This window comes from Canis aureus, chromosome 1 (genome assembly GCF_053574225.1).
Source record: "Canis aureus isolate CA01 chromosome 1, VMU_Caureus_v.1.0, whole genome shotgun sequence".
In the NCBI taxonomy this organism is placed as follows: Eukaryota; Metazoa; Chordata; class Mammalia; order Carnivora; family Canidae; genus Canis; species Canis aureus.
The window spans coordinates 26,957,921-26,972,152 of NC_135611.1; the positions used below are offsets into that span (position 1 = coordinate 26,957,921).

The 14,232-nt window shown below is 34.5% G+C and overlaps 1 protein-coding gene across 11 annotated transcripts in view; it reads left to right on the plus strand.

The window, feature by feature from the left end:
- The window catches only part of EYA4 (EYA transcriptional coactivator and phosphatase 4), a 304,845-nt gene that overhangs the window by 232,816 nt on the left and 57,797 nt on the right, over window positions 1–14,232 (plus strand). For 6 of the 11 annotated variants that reach the window (XM_077893629.1, XM_077893626.1, XM_077893632.1 and 3 more), the window contains exons 4-6: window positions 3,522–3,646; window positions 4,980–5,048; window positions 13,221–13,313. In XM_077893629.1, the coding sequence (XP_077749755.1) occupies window positions 3,522–3,646; window positions 4,980–5,048; window positions 13,221–13,313 (287 nt within the window). The remainder of the gene's footprint in view (window positions 1–3,521; window positions 3,647–4,979; window positions 5,049–13,220; window positions 13,314–14,232) is intronic. The other 5 variants (XM_077893653.1, XM_077893670.1, XM_077893662.1 and 2 more) reach the window with 2 other exon arrangements.

Genomic DNA, 14,232 nt, shown 5'->3' on the forward strand with positions numbered 1-14,232 from the left:
AGGCGGCGCTAAACCACTGCGCCACCGAGGCTGCCCAGTTTTAAGAGTTATTTATGTATTTTGGATAGCAATCTTTTATCAGATGTGTCTGTTGCAGATATCTTCTTCCAGTCTGTGGTTTGTCTTTGAGTTCTCCTGATACTGACTTTTGAAGAGAGGTTTTTAATTTTTTTATAATTTTTATTTATTTATGATAGTCACACAGAGAGAGAGAGAGAGGCAGAGACACAGGCAGAAGGAGAAGCAGGCTCCATGCACCGGGAGCCCGATGTGGGATTCGATCCCGGGTCTCCAGGATCGCGCCCTGGGCCAAAGGCAGGCGCCAAACCACTGCGCCACCCAGGGATCCCAGGTTTTTAATTTTAATGAAGCCCAGCTTACTAGTACTTTTTTTTTTTTTTCATGGATTCTATCTTTGGTGGTGTAGTTTTAAATACATTTAAAGATTTAATTGATTTAATAAAACTCAAAGTCATGCCCAAGGTCATCTGGGCCTTTTCTTATATTCTGAGAGTTTTATAGTTTTGCATTTTATATGTTGGTCTGTGATCAATTTTGACTTAGTTTTTGTGAAGGGTATAGGGCCTCTGTCTAAACTTATTATTATTATTATTTTTTGCATTGTGGATGTCTAGTTTTTCCAGCACCGTTTGTTGGAGAAACTGTCTTTGCTCCATTGTATTGTCTGCTACTTTGTCATAGATCAGTTGACTATGTGTGGGTAATTTGATGTGTTTTCATTAGTATTTTGTCCTAATTATTTTCTAAATTCATTGGTGATTTCTTCTTTGACTCATAGGTAACTTAGAATTATGGTGCTTAATTTTCAAGTGTTAATGATTATTTCATGTATTTTACTATCATTGCTTTCTAGTTTAATACATTATAGCTAGATACTCTACTCTTTAAGGTTTAATTTAAAATCTAATGATACTTATTTTATGCTCTACCTTATAGTCCATCTGGTGGCATTCCATGTGCACCTGAAAATAATGTGTATTCTATAATTATTGGGTGTTAGTATACTATAACCATCAATTATAGCATGTTGATGACTTTTGCAATTGGCTATTGTGGAGAAAATGTTACAAAAGCTCCAAGTATGACCATGGACTACTAGTCAGTTTCTTCCTTTAATTCTGTTAGTTTTTGCTTTATATATTTTAAAGCTTGGCTAGGAGACACATGCTAGGATTGTTATATCCTCCTGAAGAATTTATTGTTTCTCTCTTTTTCTTAATTATCTCTTATCTCTTTGTATCTGGTAATACTCTTCATTTTGTGATAATAGCCAAAACACTTCTCTAACATTTATTATTTACATGTTATATTGTTTTCTGTCCTTTAACCCTGAACCTACTTATGTCTTATCACTGCTCAAGTTCCTAGGAAGCAGATTCTAACATGGAGATTTATGTTCCAGGAGTTTAATGGGTTGTGCTTTCAGTAGTAAGACCTTTGGGGGGATGATAGAAGCATGATTACACTGAAAGACTCTGGTCTTCAATGCAGTTGCAACAAATGTCTCAGTTGATCTTACGGCCACTCTAGATTCAAGTGACCTTCAAGGCAGGTAGTACTTTTATATCCCTTCATCACCAGTCAGTAGCTGAGGGCTAACCTCAGGGTGTGATTTAGGGCAAAATGACTCTCTTTAGTTCAGGACAAGTCTTGGGAAGGACTTTAGTTGAGAAGTGCCAGTTCCTTATACTCCCAGCAGCTATAAGAATGAATTCTTCTGGGACATCTAGGTGGCTCAGTGGTTGAACATCTGCCTTCAGCTTAGAGCGTGATCCCATGGTCCAGGGATCAAGTCCCACATTGGGCTCCTGGCGCGGAGCCTGCTTCTCCTTCTGCTATGTCTCTGCCTCTCTCTGTGGTTCTCATGAATAAATAAATTTTAAAATCTTAAAAAAATGAATATTTCTGCGCAGTACACCATAGTATCAGAGTATGTCTGTATTAAAAAGTACTTCTCTTGTAGATCCCTAATTAGACTACGGTTGTTTGATCCAATCTAACAATCTTTGGCTCTTCATTGGAATGCTTAGTCTGTTGATATTTACTATAATCATTGATATAGTGAGGTTTGAGTATGCTGTCTTGCTACAGGTTTTCTATTTTTCACATATGTTTTTTCCTTTCTCATTTCCTGATCTTTAGGGATAACCCAATTTTTTTTTTTTAAAGATTTTATTTATTTATTCATGATAGTCACAGAGAGAGAGAGAGAGAGGCAGAGACACAGGCAGAGGGAGAAGCAGGCTCCATGCACCGGGAGCCCGATGTGGGATTCGATCCCGGGTCTCCAGGATTGCGCCCTGGGCCAAAGGCAGGCGCCAAACCGCTGCGCCACCCAGGGATCCGGATAACCCAATTTTTTAAATGTTTTATTTTAATTTTTCTATTGATGTTTTGTTGTATCTATTAGGATTTTATTAATATTTAATGTTAGATATTATTTGATGTATCTTAAATATCTTCTCCAAGTATGTCATAACACCTCATACCAAATGAAAGAACCTTAGAAGAATATAATTTTGCCCCAGTATTTTTTGTGCTATTGACGTATATTTTACTCCTATATCATATTGTAAGTTTCATGATACAATCTTGTGGGCTTTTTTCTTTTTTGCTTCAATTAGCATTCTTTTGTGAATTAAAAGAAAAACAAAAGATAACCTTTGTATTTGCTTATATATTTATGTTTCTGTCACTCTTCATTCCTCCTTGTAGCTCTGAGTTTTCATTTGGTATCCTTACTTTTGGCAGAAGGTCTTTCTTCAGTATTTTTTAAAGGATAGCTTGTTGGTGATAAATTCTCTCAATTTTTATCTTGTGTGTTTTCCTTCTTTCATTGAAGCATGTGTGGCTTTTTTGGTCCACTGCGAATTTCTGCTTTTCTAGTTTCTGTTTCCAAAAAAGAGTCAGCCTTTGAAGAGTCTCAGTTTTATTTAGGGTCTCAATTCTAGCACATTCCCTGAAACAGACTTAAGTCAAACCTTCTATTCCTAAATAGATATTAAACTCCAGCCCTCAGTCCTTAGGCTCAGTTTTCAGCTCTGGTTCTACAAGGTCAGCTAGAAGTTTCTGTTCTACCTTTGAGTTTATACTTTATTTCTAGCTATTAATTTCTTTATTACTGGTGGCTGAGGATATCAAATTTTAGGTGTTAAATATTTTCAGCGTTTCCACATCTTTATAACAGAGATGGTCAATGTAGGAGGGAGGGTATCCATATCAACTAAATGCTAAGATAACAGAATTGGCTCTCTTCTGTACTTTATTATAGAGGTAGTTATAAGATTACAAATTATGAGGCTAAACTACTATGGAAGCTTTATTTATTTATTAATTTTTAATGGACTGTCATGTTCATCTAATTAACAAAAAAGTCTTAGCTATTGGTCTCAATTCTTACTGTGAGATTGCATATGTGCCCAGTAGAATAATACATGTAGTTTTTAAAGAAATTATTGCTGAAATTTCAGCTTTTGCTCTCCTGTTTCCTGCTCTTACAGGTCTATGGAAATGCAGGACCTTGCAAGTCCTCATCCTCTTGTTGGAAGTGGTGATACTCCTGGTAGCTCCAAACTGGAGAAGGCAAATCTCAGTAGCACATCTGTCACCACAAATGGAACAGGAGGTAAGTATACCACCCCAGAGACAGCTGGAATCACATTCCAATGTTTGCTATAATTACGTTAGGATCTGCTAATAAATAAATTCCTTATTAGCAATAACACAATCAGCATTATAGTCAGGGAATATATGGCTAAAGACTGTCTATTATTCTGTTGATTTTCTTTAAACTTTTGTACCTCCTCTATAGCTGGAAAAATTCAGAAAGAATAGATATCCCTGAAGAGCATTTTGAAGGGTTTTAGCAAAGCTTCCTTTTTGTATTTGCCCCTGTAAATATTCGAAAAAATTTAGAATATGTGGCCAAAAGGATTTGCACTCTGATCTTGTGTGTGTGAGAGAAAGAGAAAGAAGAAATCATACTAGTTTTTGGTTTTATTTTGAATTTCAGGAAAAAGACTACCCGAAATTATTCTTCAAAACATGTTTTCTTAAATGAAATTTAAGAATAGAAAAATATTTGTCTGCTGCATTTTCTTTTCAAAGAGAGTAATACCTAATGTATTTAAAATGAGAAAGTATTTTTCAGATACTTTCTCATTTGATTAACCTATAATTATGCCTCAGCATATGGTAACAGTAACTGTTATTTCAAATATTCTGCCCTACTGATTTTATAAAAGGCATTCAGCTATCAAAAGATATGGTCTTATTTTTGCATCAGCATATATATAGATAACATATATACACGTATTATGTGTAAGCTACTTTTTAAATTATTCACCATCATTTTTAGTCCATAAAAGAAAAATTATATTATTTTTTTAAATTTATAAACTAATCATATTATTAGATAACAACATTTGCCACATCATATTTTCTTTAAAATTTTCAATGAGTATTTATGAAATCAATACACCTCTTTCCATTCATTTTAACATAACTATGCAGTCTAAAATATTTTGCAAGGTTGTGTGCATTGCAATTTGCCTGTATTTAATAATGTTTTACACCAAACCCTTTGTAGATTAACATTTCCTTGTTTATAATTTTCATTTGTCTCTAAATATGCATCTTATAATTTTAGCTAATTAATTATAGGGTTGCAAATTTGTAAGATTGTTTAGTAATGATTTCTGGTATAAGAACATATTTAAACTTGAACTTGGGTACATATAATAAGATTTTTTAAAACTCTGAAATCAAACCTTGGAGTTCACTAATCATCATGTAAATGTGTTTAACTGAACTAAAACAAACCTGATAAAGTGTAAAAGTCATACAGTGCAGTTATCATTCTGGCTCAAAGGTCAGGAACCAGTGCAAGCATTGAAGACTATTCATGTACACTAAGCAGGCATTCCGACAATGAACCCTTATACTGTTCCTGTTCTCAGGGGACAACATGACTGTTTTAAATACTGCAGACTGGTTGCTGAGTTGCAACACTCCCTCTTCCGCAACAAGTATGAGAGACGATGGTACACTGCATGTGTTTGGGTGTGTGGTATTGCCCTCCTGGTTTCCTTTCCGTTGCTATTTCTGTTTGCAGAATATTTCCTTTTCTGTGTGAAGTACTTGTAAAGAAAAAGGAGAAATAAACATGACTTTTTGTTGCTTATAGATAACCACTGACTATGTTTTTTTCTTACCAACTAGTATTCTAATCTTCAATTCCTCAGATCACTAGTATTTTTTCTTAAATTTTCTTACAATGTTGCACCAACAGATGCACCTGTTGTTTTTCTAACTATATGTCCTTTAAGTGGTTAATTCAGAACAGTGGCCATATCAATAAGAGCAGGTGGAACAGATTGTACATCCATAAAAACTCAGTCATCTCCATAATCTACAGACGGTCTTAATTTAAATTCTTAACATGGCAAAAATATATCTGCGATTTTATGGACTTCAATAAATATTCCAGTTAAAGTGCCTAAAGTAAATATAAACATTGAAAAGTCCTTCATTTAAAGAATTATCAGTGTGAAAGCTATATATTTAAATTTTTAAATCAATATTAACTCTTAAAATACTTTGAACTATAGATAATTACTGCATTCATAATCATAAAATATATAAAAGTGTAAAAAAAACTTTCTTTTTTTTAAGGTTTATTTATTAAAGTGAGTGGGAGGAGGGGCAAAAAGGAGGGAGGATCCTCTAGTAGACTCCCCGTTAAGCACAGAGCCCAATGTGGGGCTCAGTCTCAGAACCATAAGACCATGACCTGAGCTGAAACCAAGAGCTGGACAGTCAACTGATTGGGCCATCCAGGTGCCCCATAAATTTCTTTTTTTCTAAATCAAAAGTTAGTACAATATCAGAATTAAAAAATAAAAGCAAAACTATAACACTAACATGGAATCACCCAATATTAAGATTAAAAAGACCTCCCTACCTGTTGGAAATGTGCATTACAAGAGAGCAGTTAGGATAGGCAGTTTGGCTGGGTCTTACTGTATCTCAGATTAAGTTAAAAAATATGGCCAGTGACTGAAGAATACTCCATTATACCCTTTATTTATGTTTTTTATAGTTTTGGCATGAAGTGTTCTTCAGTTCCACACTCAAAAAATACATTTCATGCTTTAAAAATGTATTGTTAGAGTTTAGTTTCTCTTAATTCTAACTCAGAGGTCTTTTTCTGTAAAGAGCCAGATAGTAGATATTTTAACCTTTATAGAGCATACCATGTCTGTCTCATCTACTCAGCTCTGTTGCTATAACTCAAAAGCAGCCATAGACAGTGCATAAATGAATAAGATTCATCAGGTTCCAATAAACCTTATTTATGGGTCTCATTATTTAAATCTCATAATTATCATGCCACAAAATATTCTAGTTTTGATCTTTTTTTTCTTTTAAAACATTTTGTTTGTAAAAAAACATTTTTAGCTCACTGGCTATTGCTCTATTCTAAAATATTCTTGTAGCATGGGCACCTTTACCATAGTCAATATGCACAATCAGTATTTAGTAATTTAGATCTAATCTCAACCAGAAACATTTTTCTAAGTGTTAAGCATCAGATTTTCCTAGTTTTTAGTGTTAGTGTTAAGAGTCACATGGCCATGTGGGGAAAAAAAGACCTGTATGTTAGGAGGAACACACTTACAAGCTGTGTCACCTTGAGCAAATTACTTAACCTCTCTGAGCCTTAATCTCTTTCCATAAAAGGAGGATAATATTATTTCCCTGCCAAAGCTTTTGTCTTAAACAGTGTGTACAAATTGTCTGCCAGTAAAAACCAATCTATTTCCCTTTATCTAATTAGTAATTCAATAATTAGGCAGTAGTTTTTAAGAAAAATGAAAACATGCACATGTTAAAAGACTCTCCAATGTTAGGTCGTATTAAATATTTTTCTGCACTTAGAATGTTCAAACTGGCCAAAGAAGGCAAACTTTAGTAATAAAATGTTAGGTATACTTTGATATTAACAATGTAGTCTAGTGACATATTGATATGAAATTTGTGAATTTATGAATTTTAATGACTTTGGGGTGTTTGTTATGGGTGTATGTTGGGTGCTCATCGCACACACTTAAGGATTTGGTGAATCTCTGTCCCATTGACAGTAAACTGTTTTATTTTTAATTCTGGGTTTTATTGTTTATTATTATAATAAAAGGAAAAAGCAAAAGCTAATTTAGTGCTTTTGAAAATCTTTCCATTAATTTAGAGATTTCAAAAGGATTTTAATTATATAGTTTTAACTAATATGAACAAATTCATGGTATCACCTGACATATTGCATTGGTACTCTATAATATTACATTTTTTCCTTCAAGTTATTTAAAGTGTTTCAACACCTTAGTCCTAATTATATAATTACATCTGGAGATTTATATTGGAAACTAATTTTTCTTTCAAATTTTTGTTGCTTATAAAATTGTTAAAATGTAGAACTGTCAATAAAAGTGAAATAAATTGCAATCATATCCTACCATATAGATCAGTAGTTAACAGACTTTTTTGGTAAAGAGTCAGATAGTAAATATTTTAGGCTTTGCAGGTTATATGGTCTCTGTTGTAACTACTCAGTTCTGCTTTGTTCCACAAAAACAGTCATGGACAATGACCTTGGCTGTGTTAAAATTAAACTTGATCTATGAACAATGAAATTTGAATTTTACAAAATTTTCACATGTTATAGATATGCTCCTTTTGATATTCTCCAACTATTGAAAAATGTAAAAGCCATTCATAGCTCACAGGCTATACAGAAACAGGCCATGGGGAAGATTTGGCATGTGGGATGTAGTTAGCTGACTCTGGATATAGAGCTGTATGTATGCTCTGTATATGTATATTTATGCATATAAATCCATGCCAATCATATGAAAACTTACTTAAAGAAATAGGTAAGATTTTTATTTGCTTACTGGTGTCAAGAGTCATTATCTGTACTTTACAAAAACAGTATCTGTTGGAACTGCTTAGAATAGGATCTAAAAGTGGATTTTCACTTTCCCAATTAAAATGTATCAAGTTAAAAAAAATGTATCAAGTTCCCGTTATATGGCAGGCTCTGTGCTAGGAAATGGGAACCCAATGACCTATAGAATATGATACTAGCCATCAAGGGACCAAAAGTCTAGCAGAGGGAAACAGACAAGAAAGTAATGAGTACATAATGCGTTCAAGGTGGGTGCATAGTAGAGGGAGGGAATATTTGATTCTACATGGGGATTAAGAAAATACTTTAAAGAGAAGGTTTGGGGGAACCTAAATCAGACATTCTGATCAGATTTATAACATTTTCTGTATTTAAAATCTTTTTATCATAGAATAGAATCTTCCAAAATTTTTATTATATTTATTATATAGCTGACTTATGCAAAGAGTTTGCTTCCAGATGTTATGTTTGTACAGTAGAACCACCTATTGTGGCTCTCTGTTCTTTCTAGATTTTGGTGGGGTTTTTTGGAATGAAAGCCATAAATTGCTTCATCAAATTATTTTACAAAATTATTTTCTGGATATTTAGGAGTGAAAGACACTTGGTGCTCATAGATTTTAGATGAATATATTGATTTAGACAAACATAAATCATAGGCTATACTAATTATTAAAACTGGTAGGCAGTACTGCGTGCTCCCTTGCAGTGTTATAAATTGTATCCTTCCTGATCTAACTCCTCCTAAAACTCTTCGTAGAACTTGTGCTGTCAAAAGGAGCTATTGGTGATTTTCTGGTTCAAAAAGAAGTATATCCCAGTTTAAGCACAGATTTTGGAAGATGACATGTACAATGTAAATTACTAGGGTTACCTTCTCTTTCAAGGATTAAATCTGCTTATGTAACTATTGAACATAAACTTTGAATTATTATAATAAACAGACTTTCTTCCCAAATAATTAATATACATTATTGTTGTACTTGAGTTCCAAAGATAATCTGAACAGACAAGATTAAATTTGCTTTGAAAATATGCATAGGAGGGTATGGATGAAGGCTTAGGCACAGCTCACACCTGACAACAATCACTACAATATTGATTTAGTCCATAGATATCAATTATTTTTGAAGGTAAAAAATAAAATCCAATTATGCCAATATATTAAAATTACTATAAATTACTATATTAAAAATATTTTGACTTGTTACTTAACGTTTGGCTTTATGAAAAACATCCAAATTATAAATATATAACTGGGGGGGACGTTGACAATACAAGTATTCTTAAATAATAAATTTTGTACAAAGTTCTGTATATAGTTTCTCATCCCACTTTTAGAGAAACCCTGAATTACTGAATTAACTCTGAACCCTGAATGCCTTATTTTGAACACATAGAATAATAAAACCATAATACTCTTTAACTTAGGACATTAAAATAAGATTTCTACTTTTGAAATCAAGACGTGTTTTTAAGTTTAAGTTTCATTTTGTTGAAAAATATATTTCTCTCTTATAGAAGATTGTCCTTTCCATTTTATAGCATGTAATGATTGTGGACATTGTCCTAATATGTTAAAAGCCCTGTTGAACCTGTGTAAATTTAAGGAAAGTGAAATACAGTGAGAAAAAAAACCATTTGAACATGAAATGAATATACACCAATAATCATTTGGAATGAGGATTTTTATAAATTTTAGAAAATAGTAAGCTGGTTCATTGATGAATATCTTTCCAATAATACCTTGCATGTATTTAACTAAAAACAAAGTTAGCTGCCACTAGAAAAGTATATGGTATATCTAATTTAAAATGCAGAAACAAAACCAAGACAAAAAAAATGGAATACATTTCAAATGTATTTGGAACCTTTATTGGAAATGACTTGCATTTTTCAAACTTTGTAATTAAAACAGTGTTTTCTTTGTCCCAGTTATGTGTTTTATAAATATTAAGGTACTTACTTGTATTCTATCATCTTTTTAATCAACTAATTATATATGGAATGTCCATTTCACTTCTCAAGTTTTCTGCCCCTAGAAGAGCCAAATTATATATTATGACCTATTGTGATATTTTTTCTTTACAATATCAAACCAAATTAACCTTGCATTCTACTTGGAGATGTCAAGAGATATTTGTTGATATCTACCTAATGTGAGAATAATTTATTTTCCATAGCAACATAATCAAATTGCCTTCTTTTCCTTTTTGTTCTTATCTGCATATGAAAAATAAATTAGGATTAATGTGCAGTTTTCCCCAAAATCCATTTGTTGAATTATAACTTTAGAACCATGCATATTAGTATACTGAACACATCTTGACACATGCTTTTCTTCATGCTTTTCTTCATATACTTTCTACAGATGCCTTTTCTCAGTAAAATGAAACTTCTTTGTGTGTCTTTGACTAAATGCAGAGATGTTTAAAATTTAATGAGAGATGTTTCCAGTATGGTGAATACAACCACCAACTCTGTCTCCCTCTTCTTCTGCTGCTTTTGACCACCTGAAACTTTCAAATGGAGATTATAATCAACATCAATACAAAGTTGGAATCCAGAGTAACAAAACTAATCCTCTAGACTAGTTTTTTAGACCTAGCTCATGTTGTACTTCTTTCTCCTCAATTCACAAGTAAAATATATAATTTTTACACCTGTTTTACAGGTATTTATAGATTTAAGACACATGTAAACAGGAGTTTAGCCAGTATTAGAATTTGGAAGTTTCAGGAGACTGTCCTTTGTATTAGTGTTGCTGAAGGCTTTGGACTAGGCTTTTTTGTCAGAAATTGAATGTGAACATCACATCAGAGAGCGCTTCACATCCATGTAGGTCACACTCTGGATCATCTTCATACAGATGAGAGGAATTCTTGATTAGTTAGTGCTTCCTGTGGGACAGTATGGATTAGAATTCGGATTCTGAAACCATACTACCTGGTCTCATATTCTAGCTCTTACTAGCTGTGTGACTGTAGACAAGTTATTTAGGTACTTTGTGCTTCAGTTTCATTATCTGAAGAATTACAATGATAATATTATCTACTTCATGTGATTGTTGTGAGGAAGAAATGAGTTCCTATTTGTAAAGCACAGTAACAGCACCTGGTATGTATTGTCTTTTAAGTGTGTGCTGTTACTATTTGCTTTCAAACTTGCTACCTAATGCCTTTTAAGATATTTCAAAAAAAAAAAAAAGATATTTCATGAGAAAGAAATGGAAAACATACTTTAGTAGCCTGTTCTCATATTTGCAGTTTCATTTATGACAGTTTTCTTAAGTATGCTTGTCTAGAGGATGAGCCCGTTCTTGTCCATCTCTGAGCCTTTGTGAAAAGTCCCTGTGGTGAACATATAACATAAGCCATTTTCATACCTGAAGGCCACTTGTTGCAGTGGAGAGAGTGTGGAGGTGGAGCTAACGACCCTAGTTCAGAGAATAGTTTATCTCCTGCAAAGGAATGTAATGCAAGCTGCCCTTCAACTTCCTGTTGTATAAGGATGTAGTGGTTCCTATCAATCAGAGCTGTTTTAACAATTAGCTCCATGTCGGTGGTCTAGCACATAGTAAGCTCTTGATAAATAGGTCTGGGGTAGCAAATAATTCTGTAGTGATAAATATAATTAGTCATCAGGTATAACTATCAATGGACTACTATATAAATCACTACTTCAAGTTTGAAGTAACAACTCATTATCATTATACAAGTAACTACACCTTATTCCTCAGATTATTGTTGCCTATTGAAAAAATAGAGCAACCTTGAGCTTCCCCTTTGCTAGGATAAGTAATCCAAATTGCTTCACTTCTGCCTTCCAGCCTTTACACTTCTCTGAACCTTGAGGCAGATTTTTGTGACATTATTAAGTCCTGGACGCTAGGGTAACCCCAGGGCTTGCTGTGGGCGGGTCCGCTCAGTTCTGTTCCTGTGGAAAGAGCGCTTCATCGTGACCGCATCTTCCTCCACGAGCTGGTTGCTTCTCTAACAGAGTAGCATCGCTGACGTGCTCGAGGGCGCAGACACTCGGGCCTGCTCTTCTTTCTGCCGTGGTTGCTCACAGTTGGCCAGCCTCCGGCTTTCTTCTTTACGGTTTTCTGTCGCTTCTAAGTTGTTTAACTGTACCGTCCCACTTGTGACCAGGAAATGCCAGAGGTGTTAAGTAGAACATCATTTCGTGTGCTCCCATGCCATTGTGTTCTGTGTAGCAGAGCTTTGCCCACAAAGGGAAAATATGGTGTGACAAACCCAGGTGGTGGCTTTTCTTGGCCCCTCCCCTGCTCCCAAATCTAGTAATGACAATGATGTGCACCAGTGACACAGTGCCCAGGGGAGGATTTTGGCAGAATATACCACTTCGAAGTAGAAAGAACATTTTAAAGACTTTCGGAAGATGTACTTAGTGCTGTAGAAATCATCTCTTTCTCTCTGCTTATCTCTGTGAGCATTAAAAATTATCACACAGTTAAAATAAAATTTAAAAAGCCGGGCACCCCGGTGGCTCAGTGGTTTAGCGCCGCCTTCGGTCCAGGGCCTGATCCTGGAGACCCGGGATCGAGTCCCACATCAGGCTCCCTGCATGGAGCCTGCTTCTCCCTCTGCCTGTGTCTCTGCCTCTCTCTCCTTCTCTGTGTCTCTCATGAATAAATAAATTAAATCTAAAAAAAAAAACCAAAAAACTCACACCTTCTGACTGTTTAGTATTTCAAGAGCAGAAGTTTATGGAATGCCTCGTTTTCTACCCATCTCAGGAACAGGGCCGTGGTTTCTGTATTTACAGATGCCTCCATTGTACTTTTATGCCATCAATCATTTTTCTTTTTCCAAATGTCTCTTTGGGAAGAATAAAATACAAGCTAGTAGATCTCTATGTTGTGATTTGGATTAAATGTGCCGTGATTCCTTCTTTTCTGTCTTTGGACTGTAATGTCAGAGTGTGCTCAGGTGAGGTACAAATGCAAATATGTGTACTGCTGCTTCCCTTTATAAGGTCAACTGCCTTTAAAAAAACCAGAGCTGAGAGAACTAGCTTAGAGGAATTTAACAGTAAATCCTCTACAACTGCATGTCCATTTTTTAAGAAGCTAAATTAACAACACTCTCTTCATCAACCTCTCAGGTTTTCTCTTGCATGCCCATGGTAGCTCAAAAAGCCACTAGTTGCAACAGTCAGCGTCGTTGATTAAAATCTAGAAATAAAACTCACATGTACTTATTCTTCTATATAGTGTCTCTCCTTGCAGTCAAAACAGAGCCTTTGAACAGCAGTGAAGCGGCCACCACCACCGGAGATGGAGCCCTTGACACTTTTACTGGGTCAGGTAAAGCCTTAAGCTCATGCGTTGCTATGTGCACATTGGGGTACACACCATCTTCCTCATGAATGAACACCATAAATACCAAAGTGGAGTTTTGAGAAGGCGGATTTTTATAAACTTAGCATTAGATTTATTTTTTTTTAGAACTAATTGTCCTAACTGCACATATTTTTAAAAATGATATTTGGAATCATGTTGCTGGATTTTCAGTTGACTTTCTTGTTAGAAATCAGCAGGGCTGGCTCCCTTTGTAATTATTTTATACAGTGTTTAATTTAACAATTAGGTTGTAGTAGTTGGCTTTGTTCCCTTGTCCATTTAAATGGCATAAAAACTCCCTTCTCTCCCAACATTTGAGATGTAAAACTATCCATTTGATTCCTTCTAAATAACCTTGTTTCCTCTCTGGGTTTAAAAAAAATCCTCCTGTGTAAGCAGCTGAGTGACAAGTATTAAAGGTTAATGGGCTGCAGGAGGACACATGCTGGTTGCATTAGAACCCAGCCTGAGAGCACTACTTTCACTCAGTGCTTCAAAGAGAACAATAGCATGTCTTTAAACATCAATCCTTTAAAATATAAATACCTGATAACTCCCAGGTGGGTACAAAGTACATGCATTAATTTGATTTCGTTAAAGATTTTAAGTTACAGTACTCTGTTTAGTTTATTATCTGGCGAAAGAATTTTTTTTAACCTGAAAAGGAATTTGGATAGCACAAAGATAAACAGTAAACCTGGAAGAGTATTTGTGCTAATTACTTCTTGGTTCTGTTATTCTGCTATCATGTTTTATCCATATCCTCACATACAAAGGTCTTACGTGGGTATGCTTTGTGTAAAAAGAGTTGGGGTATGTCCCTGAATATAGTATCATTGGAGCATACATTTGATTTTTGTAGAAACAGATGATCCCCTTTCAT